This window comes from Phaenicophaeus curvirostris, chromosome 3 (genome assembly GCF_032191515.1).
Source record: "Phaenicophaeus curvirostris isolate KB17595 chromosome 3, BPBGC_Pcur_1.0, whole genome shotgun sequence".
NCBI lineage: Eukaryota > Metazoa > Chordata > Aves > Cuculiformes > Cuculidae > Phaenicophaeus > Phaenicophaeus curvirostris.
The window spans coordinates 11,887,960-11,907,123 of NC_091394.1; the positions used below are offsets into that span (position 1 = coordinate 11,887,960).

Sequence of the window (19,164 nt, forward strand, 5' to 3'; positions counted from 1 at the left end):
GATCAGATGCACAGGTAGTGTTCTCCTCTGTCATTCCTATTACAGGGAATGATGAGGGTAGGAGTAGGAAGAGCCAGGAAATAAATAACTGGCTCCGAACCTGGTGTGAGGAGCAAAACTTTGGATTTTTTGACCATGGGTTGGCCTACACAACAGCAGGCTTGCTGACAAAGGATGGGTTACACTTGTCTCCAAGGGGCTAAAGAATGCTTACCAAGAAGTTAGCAGGGCTCATCAATAGAATTTAAACTAGATATCAAGGGGGAGAGGGACAAAACCAGGCTTGATTGATAAAAGCCTGGGAATGTGGTGTGCTAGCGAGGACCTTTGGTCTACTACCTCAGAGGAAGTGGGGGATAGGAAATAGCAGGGGATAGAAGTGGCAGCAAAGATGTAGAGGTTATTGATGAGTTAGAAGCTACAGTGAGTAGTCACTTAGGAATGACTGTTCCCCTCAGGAGAGTGGCGGGATCAGTAGCCCAACTGAAGTGCATCTACACCTATGCACACAGCCTGGGCAACAAAAAGGGTGAAGTAGAAGTTGTTATATGGCAAGAAAACTGTCACATAAGTGCCCTTACAGAAATGTGGTGAGATGACTCACGTAACTGGAGTGCTGCCATGGTTGGCTGTAAACTCTTCAAGCAGGACAGGCAAGGAAGGAGAGGCAGTGAGGCAGCCCACTATGTTAGAAACTCTTTTGATAGCCTTGACCTCAGTGATGGTGATGATAGGGTTGAGTGTCTGTGAGTAAAAACCAGTGGAGCTCCCATTAAGGCAGATAGAGTGGTAGGAGTTTGCTATAGACCACCCAGCAAGGATGAGGCAGCTGATGAGTTATTCTACAAGCAACTGGGAGAAGTGTCACCATTGCTAGCCCTTGTTCTTGTGGGATATTTAACTCACCAGATGTCTACTGGAAGTATAGTACAGCAGAAAGGAAGCAGTCTGAAGAGGTTCCTGGAGTGCATGGAAGACGACTTCCTGAGGCAACTGATGAGTGAACAGACTAGGGAAGGTGCCCTGCTGGACCAGTTGTTTGTGAACACAGAGGCTTTGTGAAACGTGACAGTTGGAGGATGCCTGGGGCACAGCGATCACAAGATGATAGAATTCTCAGTTCTAGGAGAAGTATGAGGGGGGTCAGCAGAACGACCACCTTGGAGTTCCATAGGGCAGACTTTGGACTGTTCAGAGGGCTGGTTGATAAAGTTCCGTGGGAGGCAGTCCTTAAGGGCAAAGGAGCCCAAGAGGGCTGCATGCTCTTCAAAACAGAAATCCTGGTGGCGCAAGAGCAGACCATCTCCCTGTGCTGAAAAATGAGCCAGCAGGGAAAAAAAAACATCTTGTCTGAGTAGAGCAATCTGTGTGGGTCTCAAAAAAAAATATAGGAAAGTATCTGAGCTTTGGAAGAAGGGGCAGGCATCTCATGAGAACTACAGGGATGAAGTGAGATCATGTAGAGAGAAAGTCAGAAGGGCTAAAGCCCGACTAGAACTCAAATTCGCCAGTTCTGTGAAAGATCGTAAAAAATCTTTCTACAAATATATTAGAAATAAAAGGAGGGCCAAGGAGAATCTCCCTCCTTTACTGGACACACAGGGAACATTACTGACAAAGGATGAGGATAAGGCTGAGTCCTGCACTTGGGACACAGCAACCCCATGCAGCGCTCCAGGCTCAGGGAAGAGTAGCTGGAAAGCTGCCTGGCGGGGAGGACCTGGGGGTATTGGTTGACAGCCGACTGGACATGATCCAGCAGTGTGCTCCAGTGGCCAAGAAAGCCAGTGGCATCTTGGCTTGTATCGGAAACAGTGTGGCCAGCAGGACCAGGGAAGTGATTATGCCCCTGTACTCGGCATTGGTGAAGATGCATCTCGAACACTGTGTTCAGTTTTGAGCCCTTCACTATAAGAAGGACATTGAGGTGCTGGAGCATGCCCAGAGGAGCGCAGTGAAGCTGGTGAAGGGGCTGGAGCACAAGTCTTATGAGGAACGGCTGAGGGAACTTGGGCTATTTAGTCTGGAGAAAAAGAGGCTGAGGAGAAACCTGGTCACTGCCTACAGCTACCTGAAAGGAGGCTGTAGCGCGATCAGTGTTGGTTTCTTCTCCCAAGTGATAGGCAATAGGAAAGGAGGAGATGGCCTCAAGTTGCAGCATGAGAGATTCAGATTAAACCTTAGTAAAAATTTCTTCACCAAAAGGGTTGTCAGGCACTGGAACAGGCTGCCCAGGAAAGTGGTTGAGTCACCATCCCTGGAGGTATTTTAAAGATGGGTAGATATGGCTTGGTAGTGGACAGGTATGTTTGGACTTGATGATCTCAAAGGTCTTCTCCTACCAAGCAAGTCTATGATTATATGACTAGAGAATAACAGTAAAGGTCTATGTCTCATTCATATAATACATGAAATGGAGTGTATATCTAAGTATATCGCTCTTGTGTATCTGGGTACTTCCTAGACAAAAATTAGGATAGCAATGAAAATAAAATTATTACACTACTTGGTATTCAAACGTTATAGAATCCTGCATATTCATATATTACAGAATCACAGAAGGTTGGAAGGGACCTAGAGGTCATCTTGTTCAAACCGCTGTGCTCAGGGGTCACCTAGACCCAGTTGCACAGGACCATATCCAGATGGCCTTTGAATACTCCAAGGTGGGAGGCTCCACAATGTCTCTGGGCAACCCTCACCACAAAGAAGTGTTTCCTGATGTTTAGAAGCAGCCTTCTCTGTTTCAGTTTGTGCCCATTGCTTCTTGTCCTGTCACAGGACGCCACTGAAGAGAGCATGGCTACATCTTCTCTGCACCCTTCCCTTCAAGTATTTATATACATTGACAAGATCCTGCCCTAAGCCTTCTTTTCTCTAGGGTAAATACTCCTAACTCTCTTAGCCTATTCTTATACAAGAGATGCTCTGTTCCCTTAATAGTCTTCTTAGCGTCAGCATCATATTCTGGCCATAGCTTGAATTGCTTTGCACTGGACTTAGAATCATAGAACAGTTTGAGTTGGAAGGGACCTTAAAGATCATGTAGTTCCAACCCCCCTGTGATGGGCTGGGACGCCTCCCACTGGATCAGGCTGCTCAAGGGCCCATCCAACCTGGCCTTGAACACCTCCAGGGATGGAGCAGCCACAACTTCCCTCACCAACCTGTTCCAGCGTCTCACCACTCTTATGGTGAAGAAATTCCTCCTTACGTCTAGTCTAAATCTGCCCCTCTCCAGTTTATAGCCATTTCCCCTAGTCCTATCCCTACATGCCTTTGTAAAAAGTCCCTCCTCAGCTTACCCGTAGGCTCCTTAGAGGTAAGTGTACTAAGAATTGTGGCAGAAAAAAAGCCAAACAAACCCTACAGTTCAGCAGTTAATAAAAACTGCTCTATTCAAGACAAGATGTAACGTAAGTTTTCATTTGAGATGGGGAAAGCCTTGTTTTAGTGTTCTCTCCTGCACAGGTAACAGAAGAATTTGTCACGAGTGCAGAGTAATTGATCATCATAGTTTGGGTACTTACCTGGATCTTCTTGTTAAAACTTTCAGTGAATGAAGGGAGGAAGAATATTCTGTATTTGTAGATACCATTTAATATCCAGCAAACAAGAATCTGATAAATAACAAAAATATGAAATGGGTATGGATTTATTTAAATTTTAAAAAATACTTGCCTGGGAAATGTCATGTTACTTAAATTATATTCATCAAAATCATGTTTGGACTTAAGTATTCACTGCATAAAACTTGAAATGTGTTATCTAATGTGCTCAAAACTCTTTTCCCAGAAATTCATTTGAAAATGGCAATAGCTGATGTTTGTTGAGGCTTGGGAGTCTGAAATTTAGATCTTTAAAAGCAGTGTGATGATGGCTGTTTGATAAATAGGAATTCTATTTATAGCTATTAATACGCTATTCGAACTGTTTCTCATCTTCATTGAGAAAGACAAAACAGCTTTAGATCTGCAATTTTTGATAGAACCTCTGATGCAGAAGATGAAACCTTGTCAGGAGAACTCTGAAGACTTTGCTTACATGTTGAACTTAATAACCTGATGTGTTCCTGATTACATGAGTGGATGCAATGACATTAACATGTTTCTTTGGTCTTGAAACAGGCTGATAAATGCATTCCAAAACTGAATGAAGGTGATCAGATAGTGTTAATTAATGGCCGAGATATCTCAGAGCACACGCATGACCAGGTGGTTATGTTCATAAAAGCCAGCAGAGAATCTCACACGAGAGAGCTTGCACTTTTGGTCAGGAGGAAAGGTAACTGGGTTAATTTTATTCACTTCTAATATTTTTGAGACTATTACTCTTATATTTGGTGGTATATCCTCTTCCGTTTACATAAATGTGTTCTCAGCGCACTGGGAATAGGTCTGTGCTAGAAAGTAGATCTTTGCATTTAAATTAGTAGTACAGATAGTTTTAACTGCGTAGGTTCTTATCTCTGCAACAAAGAATCTATGTAGTTAAATTTCTTGTTATTTTTTAAGTCTAAAAAAATCTATGAGAATGAATAGTCCCTTATAAAAGTTGTTGGGTTTTTTTGGTAAATGTAGCATAAATTCACAAATCCCCAGTTGCAGATTACCAAATATCCATGGGCTGTTCTCCAGTACAATTATACAATGAAACAAGTCCAACTTCTTTCCATTTTTTTTTTCCTGATTTCTTTTCTTTCTTTCCATTCTTACAATAGACATTTCGTGACAATACTGAGCGTGACCTGTGGTGGCTACTTGCTAAACTACTGCCAGCAAACAGGAGACAATCTCTGAAATATGCAGGGTCTTTAGGCTATATATTTAAAATATAGGGAACCTGCCCAGACTGGTTTTGCTTGCTCCATATTTAAACACATGTAGATCTCAAGAGCCTTTGGATTTCGTGACACTTCTAGTTTATTACTTACCTTTGTTAAGAGCTGTGATAAGGCCTTAATGCACACTGTTATGGAAGGGCTTTATACAAAGTTCCTGATCACATTAGGACCTAAAAATCTGAAGGGATTATGCATCACTGGGAAACAAGAGGGAATAAAACTGCTTAAATACGTCTTTTTTAGCATTTACTTTGTGTAAAATTTCTTGTGTTTCTAGGAAGACAGATGGGTTCTTGATCTTGTTTTTCTCAAACAGTCCTTTTCCTAGTATTGTAGGTCTTTCCACTGGCTCTATGCAGTATTTAGCCTTACCTTAACTTTTCTAGTCCCTTTCCTACTTGCAGGTAAGACAAACTTGCTCTTAGCTAAAGATAACCTGTGGCTCTGTGCCACTTTTTTGTATAGGCAGAAGTATGAACAGCTCCCCCTTTTCTGAAGCTTGGCAGGTATGAGCCATGCTGATCATTGCAGAGAATAACCACAGCTGGACACATTTGGTGATACAATAGTTCTCTTAGAGACAAAACTGCTGTGTAGATTAGTTCATTAGTATTTGTCATGGTCTTTCACATTTTAGTGAGGAATGTCATAGAGAACTGACTAGTAAATTTTTGTTGTTTATTAAGTTAGTTCCTTCAATGTTAACATAAGAAATTGCAAGAAAAATAATTCAGTTGCAGATAATTCTCTAATGGCAAGGGAGTACAATGCAAGTGTGTTTCTGTTGGGGGCCTGAACTTATATAAGCTTCTTATAGAGATATTCCATTAATTATGCTCTAAGCTTTTTCTAGGTAAAACTCATTTATGTTTTACTGTGGTGGATGATGTGATTCATTAGCCAATTCAGGGGTTCATTCTGTAAGATGAGGTTGCAACAAAAAACCCATTGTGCTTGGAAGTCAAGATTTGCCTTCATAGATGGGCACATTAAGGAGTTTCACTTTATGAAAGGTATAAGGACCTTTCACTCCCAGTAGTTTCTGCAGTAATATAGTACATTAAGAAATGCAGATAAATGTATTGCTGTTTGCTTTTCTGAGGCCTTGCCTGCAAAATTTGTTGTTCTTGCAAGCTGGTAAATTTTAATATGTGTTGCAAACACATTAATGCTGTGTGTAATGGATTTCAATTTCCAATACATCTTTCAGTAGTTAAACAGTTTGTGGAGCCTAAATCAGAAGATGAAGCTGATTCCCACAATCTCCCAGAATCTCTTCTTCCTATCTGTTCTGAATATGCTGGTGATACACTGGAGGAGTCTATGGAGCAGCTAAGGAGAGGACTGGAAAGTGGGACTGTACTTATTCAGTTTGAGGTAGGTAATATTCAATTCTCATATGCCATTAATATAGACTAACAGCTGTAACCAGCAAGTAATGTAATGACTTAATTAAATAATTGGAAATCTCATTGCTCCCATTCAGTGTTATCTCAAGAGAGCAAGAATGTGACTTGCCTATCAGTTTCGCCTTTCTCTATTTAAGATAGGGAAGAATGAGTTACCAGTCTTGCATAAAACATCATCTGCTGAGAAGAATGTGGTTTAATTAACATGTTTCTAGCTGAAGTACCCAAAGGCTACTAAATTAGTATTTTTTCCCAATTATTTCATTGAGTAGAATAGCAGGGGATTGACAGTGGTTGGTCTTATACTCTGTTTCTTTTTCCATGCCACTCAGTCACATTTCTAAAACATCTTTTATACCTTAAGTTAGGGTTTCAAATTCTCATATGTTGCCCTCTTTCATGGAATAACAGGAGCAACTTGGCCATTCTTCATCTTCTTGTCTTAGAAGTTGATATAAAAGCATTGGAATGTTAATTCCATTTGCAGGAGGCTTGTAATATCCAGATCTGTGGTGTTTCTCCCTGGCGACCTAAACTACTGACAGTTTCTTCTTGGGGAGATTACATTGTAGGTGAGATTCTCCTGTGTATAGGATGAGACTTTGAAGAACTGCTGTGTAGGTTAATGAACTAATGTTTGTCATGTTCTGCAATGTGTTAGCAAGGAATGTTATAGAAAACTGAATAGTAAAATGCTTCTGTAGTTTGTTTATTTAGTTCCTCCGGTGTTAGTGTAAGAAATTCCAAAAGATAATTTAGCTAATTCTCTGATGGTGAGGGAGTACAGTGTATGTATGTTTATGGTTGTTTTGCTGTTGTGGATCCAAACATTTATAGTAACTTTGGAGAAACTCTGATTAATATGATTTATAAATTTCACATTGTTGAGTTCAGGAGTAACCCCTTCTGGTGCTGAAAACTTGTAGAGTAGCAGTACAATTTTACCCTATTGCAATACTTTTCCTTCACTGGTTTTTCAAATGCTGTAAGATGTAATCATAGAATCATAGAATAACCAGGTTGGAAAAGACCCACTGGATTATCAAGTCCAACCATTCCTATCACACACTAAACCATGCCCCTTAGCACCTCGTCCACCCGTGCCTTAAACTCCTCCAGGGAAGGTGACTCAACCACCTCCCTGGGCAGCCTGTTCCAGTGCCCAGTGACCCTTTCTGTGAAAAATTTTTTCCTAATGCCCAGCCTAAACCTCCCCTGGCAGAGCTTGAGGCCATTCCCTCTTGTCCTGTCCCCTGTCACTTGGGAGAAGAGGCCAGCACCCTCCTCTCTACAATGTCCTTTCAGGTAGTTGTAGAGAGCAATGAGGTCACCCCTCAGCCTCCTCTTCTCCAGGCCAAACACCCCCAGCTCTCTCAGCTGTTCCTCATAAGGCCTGTTCTCCAGCCCCCTCACCAGCTTTGTTGCTCTTCTCTGGACTCGCTCCAGAGCCTCAACATCCTTCCTGTGGTGAAGGGCCCAGAACTGAACACAGGATTCGAGGAGCGGTCTCACCAGTGCCGAGTACAGAGGGAGAATAACCTCCCTGGACCTGCTGGTCACACCGTTTCTGATCCAAGCCAAGATGCCAGTGGCCATGGTGGTGACTGAAGAGTTATGATATTGCTTGTTGCATGACCACTTCTTTTATGAGATTTAATTTTTTCCAAGATTTCTGAGAGTTAAGATTCTCCCTTTTTTAAAGAATTGTGGGCTATAGTTAATAGGGTTTTTTTGCCAAAATCCACGGCACTGATTGCAATGCAGCAATAGCAATGAGTCTGTTTGCTCTTGAAACAGTAACTCGAAAGATATGAACTAGCCTTTCAGTGCTTTCTTAGTTTTCGAAGTTGTTGAATAAATTTGTGTACAAGTCCCTGTAATAATCTTCATAGGTTATTTGATCCTTTTAAACCTTTTCCTGACAGTGTTTATAAAAGGATATTACTGATGTTATAAAAAAGTGCAAAACTTTTTTGAAATCTAATAAACAAGTGGTCAGCTTAGTGGTCTTCTATCTTTGAGTTCATTGGTTAGTGATGTTTGGAAGCAGAGCCAATTGCAACATCAACATATAAGCTTTGGTGGCTCTCAAACTGTCCATTCATATTAGAAAAAATTGTAAATAATTAGCCAGTGGGCTACAAATAATCAAGGTTTTCCAGAATATCTTACTCCACTTAAACAGAAATTAACAAGCCTCTCAATGACAAATGACATATTACTAGGGAACAATAATGAAACTCTATAATTGTTACTTAACATTAAATTGTTCTTTGTCTCCCCAAATAAAGCAGAAATCACAACTTGGCTCTAGTAACGTGGAACTTGAGCTATAACTGACAGACGCTATTATCAAGTTCTCTTTTCACGTGGCTTGCTTATGCTCTTTAAGTTGAAAAACATGGTGAGCTGTGATACAGTCATAGGATTCAGTAAATCTCATGTTAGTGATAGTGTGTTGTTCCTTTTCTGTCGACCAAAGTAGAGGGTGGTAGCTTCATATTTGTTCCAGTCCGCTGTATGTATGGAATCATATTCTAAATCTTCATTAAGCATGGAAGAAATAATGAGCTCTCTGTTATGTGTTCAATGAAGTATATAAAAACTCTGGCACAGCTAGGTTAATATCTCAGTTCCAAGTCATGTTCATTTATATTTAATACAGAAAAACTCTAGTTTATATAACTACATTTCTTGATTTCTCTTTTCTTGTTGTTTTCCTCCCTGTGTACATTCTGTTGTCTCATATGATGCAGTTAATGCATTTTCACTTTAAAATTTATATTTTGCATTTTTGTGTCTGCGTTTACTCCAGATAAAATTTGCAAGATAGGCCTTAACCCAAAAGAAGGGGAGTCACATGTTGAGACCTTGTGATACATTGAAGCTTTGTTTTTTTCAGGCACTGAAAGGAATGAATATGCAAGTTTTAGTCCAGAGGATAGAAGGTTGTTTGAGGGGTTTTTTGTTTGTTTTACAGTTAATTCAAGAAAATAGCAGTCTGCAGGTTTGGGGGTTTTTTTCTAATGTCTTCTATTGCTTACTGCTTCCACCTTCAACCTCTGTTTTCTGTCTGGCACACAGTTTTACAAGAAAAAGGCAACAGGAAGGAAACAGTTTATATTAATGACTCATACACCTCCTCTTTTTTTTTTTTTCCCCTAGAAATTCTTCTAGAGGTGACGATGGGCTAGCAATAACAGAAATTCTTCCCACATTAAAAAGATGCAAAAGTATCTCAGGAGATTTTTGTAGATGGTTAAGGAAAAGGTTAAAGAAAATAACTTACTGGGTCTGTGTATTTTCATGTGAATCTATTTACTGTGTGCGTAACATAATCACATCCCTCAAAATCCTACCAATTTTCATTTTGTCTTGCAGCAACTTTATAGAAAGAAACCAGGACTGGCTGTTACATGTGCAAAGGTACCTCAGAATATGGACAAGAACAGATACAAGGATGTTCTACCATGTGAGTATTAAGTACAGACTTTCTGCTTGATTTGCTTTATCCTGTAAATGATAGCTTCTGAAACTGTTATATTGAACTTCTTGATTAAAGATTTCATCATATAATCAAAGTTGGATAATTGTTCATTTTATTTTCTAAAAGGTTATCTATTTTGATTTGTATTCTGCTGTTTGTGTGTCTGCAATTCCCTGGAGTTTTTACTTAATACAAAGCAGCCATGCCCCTTAATTACTAATTTGATTTCCTCTTTATTATTTTCTTTTGTGTGCAGATGACGCCACAAGGATAATATTGCAAGGAGATGAAGATTACATTAATGCAAATTACGTGAATGTAAGCTGTACAGAGACCTGTATTTGCCCACTTTCTATGTAATGTTGGCAGACCAAATTTTGCCTTTTTAAGGAATAAGGGATTTTCATTTTCTATTTTGCAGATTTGTAAATGTAAAAGATGTTAGGATTTGTAAAAGATTAAGTGTCTCTTGTGAAACAGGTGGCCATCCTGATACACAGTAGATGCAAGCGTATGGTACACACTGTAATACGTGCAGAACCTTTAACCAGTAAAAATTGTTATACATTTCCATATACTGCAAATGCTGAGATTGTCTCCTGTAGCTTAAAACTAAGCCACCTTCCCTCTGGAACTGCTTATGGCCTGCAAACTGTGCTATGAAGAGTCCAGAAGATAAACTGGAGTCCTGATTGCTCTAATCATGTTTGTAGGCTGGGAGATGGAGACAAGAGGAAAATACGTATTAATTTGTGTCAGATAATGAGGTTAAACACCAAAATCAACTCTTAACTTACTGTGTCTAGTATCAGGCAATAATGAGTTTTTGCTAGTACAGGTTTGGTATACCTTGCCATTATTGCTTACTGAATACTGAGCAAATTTGAAAGCTTTGCAGTTTCACGTTTTCAAACACTTTTTTGCTGTTAATCATCTCTTCCTAGTTCAGCATGAAGGACTATAGTATCTATAGTATACACCTGGTTTAAATTAAACGTCTAAAGATTTTTCACCTAGCAAATTGTCATCTTCACTGTCTTATTACTCAGCTTGCCACTTTAATATTCCCTCAAATGCTGAAATAAAGAAAAATAGTATTTGAATATTGAGAACAAACTTTACATAGGACTTATCTTTCTCTGTAGATGGAAATTCCTTCTGCGGGCATTGTGAACAGGTATATTGCTACTCAGGGGCCTCTTCCACATACATGTGCACATTTCTGGCAAGTAGTCTGGGATCACAAGTTGTCACTGATCATCATGTTAACAACTCTCACTGAACGAGGACGGGTAAGTGTTCAGGTTGTTTGTACGCTGGAGAAATGCACTGTGCCTTTAAACTTTTTTCTGGTTTTTATGATTAAATAACCCTGAAATGGGCCAGCTTGTTATGTTGAATCATTCTCTGAAGGCTAGGCTGTCTGAATTACTTAGAGGAACAGATACTCTGCAACTCTATTTTTTAATGCTGCTTTGAAAACAAGGCAGTGGTGTGATAAACAGAAGTCACTGCATTAACTCTGTTTTGCTGATCACCTAGGTACTGGTACTATGTGCTGTCCTTTTTTCCCCTCTGAGAAATAGGCTCCATGTTGCAGTTGTTCTCCTAATGATTCAGCAGACATAGCATGCTTATTGTCAGAATTTACCCTGCTTACTTTTCTTTATGTTGTATGTTGAATTGTTCTGGCAATTCTTTTAGTTCTGTTTAAATAAATTCTAGCGCTCCATTAATTTCAGAATAATAGAGTGAAAATTAAAGCAATATCTGGTGTATCTTGTTGTACTTTGATTTAACGTATCCTTTGTAGTTTTAAAGATGAGGAGGCAAACCCTCTGTCATCAGTGCTGCTCTAAGCATATCTTTTAAAATGAGGAGTAGATATTGGCATTAGGATTGTTTCTGCAAAAGTTACATCTGCACTGTCTAGATGTGCCTAGTGATATGCCTTTAAAAAGTGAACTGGAAAAAAGAAGACTTTTTAATAACAGCAGTAGAGTGGTACAGATGTGAAGATCACCCTCGTACTATCAGCCACAGAAAACAGGATAGAAGATGATTCCTTAGCTTATGCACAGAACTGATGAATCTGTTTCCTTTTAGAAATGATGGAGTATTTAATGGATGTAATTTTAATGTTTAATTCCACTTCAGCTCTCACTTGTGTTCTGGTGTACCTCAAACTGCATATGCAGTACGCCAGATGTATTCACATTTATGTATGATCTTGCTTGTCACATCTTGGTAGGCTTGAAGGTTAATCCATTACGGCCTTGCGTGAAACCTGTCTGAGGCAGAGGTCAAATTACGCTTTCCTCCATCAGGAGGAATGTTTCTGGGCCTTTTTTTATAACTTTAGGACTTAGATACAGTTAGTCATTTAAGAGAAGATCTCTGTCTTCAGTCTTACATCTCACATAGAAAAGAAACATGCATCTCTGACAAATGACATACACATGAGCAAAAATTGTTTGTTCTTCCAGTTTCTGAGCTCAGTTTCCCCTAGAAAGTGTGGCCCAAGTTACTGTGGATTATTTGTCTACAAAAACTGACTATGTAGTATTTGTACTACTAATGTTTATAAGCATATTCTCTATTTTAAAAATATTCAAATGGAGAAATGAAAATGTTTTTCCCATTCAGTGAATCCTGTCAAAAACTGAAGTAACACAGTGCTCTTAAAGGTCTGAAAAAGGCTCCTTTTATGAGGAGCGGCTGAGAGAGCTGGGGTTGTTTAGCCTGGAGAAGAGGAGGCTGAGGGGAGACCTCATTGCTCTCTATAACTACCTGAAAGGAGGTTGTAGAGAGGAGGGTGCTGGCCTCTTCTCCCAAGTGACAGGGGACAGGACAAGAGGGAATGGCCTCAAGCTCCACCAGGGGAGGTTTAGGCTGGACATTAGGAAAAAATTTTTCACAGAAAGGGTCATTGGGCACTGGAATAGGCTGCCCAGGGAGGTGGTTGAGTCACCTTCCCTGGAGGTATTTAAGGCACGGGTGGACGAGGTGCTGAGGGGCATGGTTTAGTGTTTGATAGGAATGGTTGGACTCAATGATCCGGTGGATCTCTTCCAACCTGGTTATTCTATGATTCTATGATTCTATGAAAAGTAATATCCAAGTTAGGGAAGTGATCTTCAGAAGACAGCTAGGGCTGGAAACAAAAGTGTTTATGTAAACCCTTGATGTGTGCCTAATTTTCTTTACAGACCAAATGTCATCAGTATTGGCCTGATCCACCAGACATAATGGAATATGGCAACTTCCGTGTCCAGTGCCAGTCTGAAGATTGTACAATTGCCTACGTTGTTAGAGAAATGGTGATTACGAATGTTGAGGTAAATGCACATAATCTGTAATTATCCCTAAGAAGATGAATGTATATATGTATAGACATATATAGATGTAAACTCTGTGTCTCAGCAGATAAATCCCTGTATGAATATACGTGTGTGTATATATATATACACACAAATTTTTATAAAAATAATATGTATATATTATATGAATCTACATAGTGTGATTATTTCTGTAGAGCTGCTTTAAAAAAGTAATTTTTGAAGTTCTAGATTACATTAATACTTTATGCTGTGCATATACTGTAATAAGCTTCAGAAAGAAGCTTAGTGCTTTTCTGTAAACAGTTCTGCAGTCACTGAATCTTCTGAAGTGTTTTGATTTTCCATAAGAGTTTTTTCTAAGTAACTGTGCTCTTTCAAGGATGAAATACAAGCCACTTTGTTAATGGCACATGCAGCTAGAATAGCTAACAAAGAAGTGAATTATAATAATGTAGTTTTGAGAGAAGATGCGGCATCTCACCAGCGCCTTTTCATCGTGTTTGTTCAGATTTTAATTTTAAAAAAATAAAAATCCTTATATACCTCAATGGAAACGTGCTCAGTTTATGTAAGATACTTATAATCCTTAGATTTTAATACTTTACGTTATGGGAAGGATTATAAACTAAAGAGAAAGTTTAATACGTGGAGGAGTACTTGCGTATTACCTTGTGTTCAGGTCACATCTAGAATTCCCACAGCCTGAATATAGGGGATGAAGTCTGGCTCTTGTCTGTAAGTTTACCTAAATTTCTTAGATGTTTTCCATTTTGTCTCTTTTCCAAAATTGTATGGGCACTAATATTTTCTAAAAAGATGAAGGGTTTGTGCTATCGTAAAGTACATGTGTAAAAACTCACTGTGTACTGACCAAATGCTAATTTACAGTTCCATTGCTAGTCCATCTTTAAAACTTCTGCACAGTTACACAGATTTTGCTGTTACTAGAATTGCTATTAGTAGTAAAAAAAAAGTAAATATCTGTTCTAAAATTTAATACTTCATTGTTGTTCTTACTGCAAGATGACTGAAACTTTATTCTTATAAATTTATGTGGATCTATCACTTGACAGTGCATCCAAATTTATTGTACTGTGATAAAAATTTCCTTTGTAGCCACGTATGTGTGAGATGTTGGTTCTTAAAAGTCTTTCAGTTAAGATGGTTTATAATGTTTCAGTTTCTAGTGATGCGAAACCACCCAGTCAGGAAGCAGCATGATTTTTGGTTATGTTTTTCAGCCAAATAATCTTTAGGTGATAAACTTGAGTGTCAACACGGTAGAAATTAAAGCAGTAATGCAGAGTATATCTAGACAGACTTTTAGTCCCTGTCACTCAGATTAGTTGCTTGCCAATTAACTTTGACTAGCTAATGCTTCTTGTGGATCTTAGTTTACTGTTTTCAAATAATTGTGCTTTCTCTTGGTTAGTATTTACCAAACTGGTACATTATTTTAAGTAAGTTCACCAGTGACTGTATTCAGTATGTGATTTTGAATCAGGTGTCCTAACGAGAATGGGGCAGTCAATTTCTTTGTTCTTCTAATACAAGTTAATTCTTTTTGAAATAAAGGTTGTGTGAGAATATAGTGTGCCATTGTAGGCAAGTTAACAGTTGTGAGAGTTATAGTTATCTTCATCTATTTGTCTCCTGATAGCTCTCACTTGAGAATGTCACTTATAATATAAAGGCATATGCTTGCTTAGATTTCACCTTGGTTAGAGAAAAGCATGTTAAAGCTAGTCCTAGATGGAGTGAGGACAAGGTTTATTTCAGGGGGGTTGTTGTTTTGGCGTTGTTTGGTTTTTTTCCTTTTCTAAAGGCAAGTTTATTTGTACACTTAAAGCGGCCACACTCAAAAGAGCACTCAACATTGTCCTGTCCCGTGCTGTAAAACATGACAAAAAATGCATGCATTTTGTGTCTCAGATGAAAATAAAAGTATTTGTAGCTTGTTAAAACATAGTGAAACACTGAATTATCTCCTAGTTTTACGTATCATTTGAGCTGCTTTCTTATAGCTGACCAAATGTATTCTTTTGGAGGCATCTTGTGTTTGAATAGACTTTGCAGGCCTCATATGTAGTACATCTCACAGATATTATTGTTGTGTTCTTTGAAGAATACATAAAAAGTCATCAGAATTCAAACCAGAATTTTATTATTCCCTGAACTAATGTGAGCATCATTGGACTGGTCTTTATGAAGATAAGTAGCTTTTAAGAGTAAGATGGATAAAGCTTCCAAACTCACCGGGGACTTCATTTCTGCTGGAAAGGCATATTTGTAAAAGAGTTTCCTGTGAATTAACTTGCACAGATTTCAAATCTGCCTTTAGGGGAAAATAGCTCAAAAGCGAAGTTCATAAAATGATACCCTTGGCCTTTTGTTCGTATGTGTTCAGAAGACTTGAGGAACCAAGAAACTTTTAAGAAGTCTTCTGACAGAGTTTAACTTGGTGCTTCTTTACCTGTAACTGAAAATCAGCAAATGACTGCAAACGTATTAAATATGTATGACCTTTTTGAGCTCATGAACTGAAATGAGGATTAATTTCTTGCCTTTTCTTTTCAAACCTAAGCTTGAAAGCTGTCCTGTAACAAAGTAAAGGGAAAGCAAATAAACCACTAAGTCTGGGGGTTTTGAGCCTGAATTTTTGTTTTAAAAAAACACTTCAGAACTTTGGAGACCAGAACAAACAGACCAAAGGAAAGAATTTGTGTAGTGTGGGTGCAAAATTCATCACACGGTGCACTTTTTTTGTAAAACAAGGTAAATATTTCTTTATAATACTGAAAAAATAGATTGGGAAGCCTAAAGCAAACTTTCATTCAGTTTCCTTTAAGATAATTGCCCTGCAAAATATAATTTCCCATTAAATTTCACCAATTTCATCCATATTTCAAACTCTTTTTTTCTGCTTTCCCTTGTTTAAACAAGGGTATTTCTTAATTTCAGTTAAATGTGGCTAGAACCCAGCCATGGAACTTACCAAGGCTGCGGAGAAGATACTTGCTGAAGCATATTATTCACATAACTTTGAAGAACTGCAGTTTTGCAAGTTGTTTGGGTTTTTTTTATTCTGCCACATCTTATGTTAGTTGTTGCTACACCTTGTTAGTTCTTTTACACAGTGCCCTGCCATTATTTTCATTGACTAGACTAAATCATTCAAACTATAAGAAAAAGTATTCAAGATGTTTAAACATCTATTTAATTTAATCCTTTAAAGACAAATTATGCCATGGCTATAATGAATGAGGAATGAATGCCACAAGAGAGCACTTACCCCTTATAAACAACCCAGGTCAAGATAATTAAGACATTTTCTTGTGTCATAATATGGACTTTTTAGTATGATTTTACAGACAGTGACAATGCAAATAAAGGGATTTGGGGAGATAAGCCTCTTAATTTAAAAGCTATCACTTTCCATGGACATCACAATGATGGAGGGGATGGTTTGAAGAAAAAGAAAATAAATTGACGTAGCAATTCAAGCAAATCAAAGATTAAGCGTAAGTACATTTTGCTAAGGCAGGATATTGCTGTATGCTGAAAGGGAGAAGGTAAAATTGCAAGATTAAGAATGACTGGTATTTTTCTGTTTATGAATGACCAGTGTGTAGGCCTTCTAGTGACTGTGTTAAATTAATATTAGATGAAACAAAGGTAGCAATGTAAATGAGTATATTGCTAGCACTTTCTGCTATAAACAGCTGAAAATAGAATCTCTGTAATGTTTACGTGTCTTAATTGTTTGAGCTGAAGATTTCCACAACCTTTGTCTTCATTAATAGATACATGTTATACAACAGTTTGTGAGAGAAATGTTGAATTTGCTCATGTTAAACAGTCTTAGATTAGGTCACTGAAACTTCTTCTTCCACACATTAAACAAGACTTTGTGTTTTCTCCTTCCAAAGAAGGAGATAAATTTGACCATTCCATAAATATCTTGAACAAACTTGTCATACTGCAGAGGTATTCTTAAGGCTTCTCTGAAAAATATCTGCACTGAACTTGTTCTATTCTGTTAGGTACTCATGGTAGAAGAAAATGAGTTGGTTTTGAGTAACGATCTGAAGAACAGAAATAGATTAAAGATGTAGAGGCAAGGCTGTACAGAAGTATAATGAGATGGGAACAGTGGCCCAAAGAAATGCCACTGGCATCGATGAAGCTGGTGAAGGGGCTGGAGAACAAGTCTTACGAGGAATGGCTGAGAGAGCTGGGGTTGTTTAGCCTTGAGAAGAGGAGGCTGAGGGGAGACCTCATTGCTCTCTACAACTACCTGAAAGGAGGTTGCAGAGAGAAGGGAGCTGGCCTCTTCTCCCACGTGACAGGGGACAGGACAAGGGGGAATGGCCTCAAGCTGCACCAGGAGAAGTTCAGACTGGACATCAGAAAAAAATTTTTCATGGAAAGGGTCTTTGGGCACTGTCAGAGGCTGCCCAGGGAGGTGGTTGAGTCACTGTCCCTGGAGGTGTTTAAAAGACAGGTGAATGAGGTGCTGAGGGGCATGGTTTAGTGACAGATAGGAATGGTTGGACTCGATGATCCTGTGGGTCTTTTCTAACCTAATGATTCTGTGAAATAAGCACTACCAAACTCTTCAGAATCTAGGACTTAACTCTGATCACAGAGTTTCAGCTTTCAAGGTGTATTTCTGAAGCCCACTAGCGAAGATCATGCCTTTTCCTGCTGAGAAGATAACAGGATCATTTCAATGTTAATGTAATTCTACATGGTGAAATTTCTTTTTTTAGAGAAAATATTGAAAAGTATATTATAACCTAGACCAAAAAAAGACTTTAAATTAAAAGGTCAAATGCAAAATCAATTGCTTGGATTTTGAGGAATGTAAACATTAAGGTTGACATTTCAAGCCTAAATTTCCTTCTTTCTGTATGAATATCTCATTCTAAGCTGTGTCTGGTTTTCTGAAGAATACCCAGTTTTTTCTTAATTAGGGAGAGTTGTTTTAGGAGACTGAAACAAGGAAGCCTGCTGTTTGGTGTAATTCTAAGAAGCAAGGCTGCAACTGCAGAAAGATGAAGAATGGATATTTCTGTGTTTGAAGGTCTTGACAATGAGATGCAATGAGAGGCAAGTGTAAGAGAAGCTATTTGAGGCATTACCTGTGACAGCCCTTTGCTTTGTCAGGACACGCAGTCTCAATGGCAGAATTATTAGAAAAGAGCATGTGTGTTTACTCTGTGTTTTTGAGTAAAGTCCAGTGTGCTAGCTTAGCCACAATGAAGCTGTGTTTGCAGTAAGATGTCTTACATTTGCATAGAAAGAGTAGACACAAGTGAATCTTTTTTTTTTTGACTAACATCAAACCGTTACCTGAAGGACAGTAACGGGTAACTTGGGGCAGATATGATGTCTTAGTAGCTGCTTTCCAAGCCAATTTGGGTCAGTGCTGTGAAGCAGCTAAATGTTGAGTAAATGGCTGATGATAAACTGAGGAAATTATGTAATCTAGGAGCTTCACCTGAGTCTGAAGGTTGTTTGGACTAAATTTTTTTAATCCACCATTTTTAAGCTGATTTGTGGAAATAGCAAATGTATAAATTCAATTGGAATCAGTCCATGTGAGTGCAAAAAAGCCATTAAATATTTTTTGAGCGGCAAGGTGTTTAATGTCAAGTTAGGCAACCGGGCCACGAGCAACTCTTGCTATCTCACTTTCTGTATGTTTAGACAGATTTTATAAAGATTAGTTCTACAGTCAACAGTCATTAGATGCTGCAATAATGACTGTCATTGAAAATCTTCTTGAAAAAAAGGATAAAACTGTGGAAAGGATTTAAGCTGAGCTGGAGAGAATAAGGGTTTAGATAGCAACTTCATCCTAATGAGAAGCTACCTCTTATTTCCCATTACTAGGTTTGTACAAAGAAGCAGAGTCTGACAGAAATAATGGGTTTAAAAATAAGTATTGTTAATAGGACATGTACCATGGGGCTAACTATGAGACCAGTAACTACAATTCTAGCACTTTTTTAATGTATGTGTGCTAGATCTTACTAACCATGGTAGTCCTCTAATGCAAGTTAGTTCTATATGTGGCAG

General features: G+C 38.5%; 1 protein-coding gene across 1 annotated transcript in view; it reads left to right on the top strand.

Annotated features, from left to right (window-relative positions):
- PTPN3 (protein tyrosine phosphatase non-receptor type 3) overlaps window positions 1–19,164 on the top strand; it is a 173,690-nt gene that overhangs the window by 140,489 nt on the left and 14,037 nt on the right. The window contains exons 19-24 of the mRNA XM_069853382.1: window positions 4,128–4,284; window positions 6,054–6,220; window positions 9,634–9,724; window positions 9,996–10,057; window positions 10,885–11,031; window positions 12,949–13,077. Coding sequence (XP_069709483.1) covers window positions 4,128–4,284; window positions 6,054–6,220; window positions 9,634–9,724; window positions 9,996–10,057; window positions 10,885–11,031; window positions 12,949–13,077 — 753 coding nt within the window. The remainder of the gene's footprint in view (window positions 1–4,127; window positions 4,285–6,053; window positions 6,221–9,633; window positions 9,725–9,995; window positions 10,058–10,884; window positions 11,032–12,948; window positions 13,078–19,164) is intronic.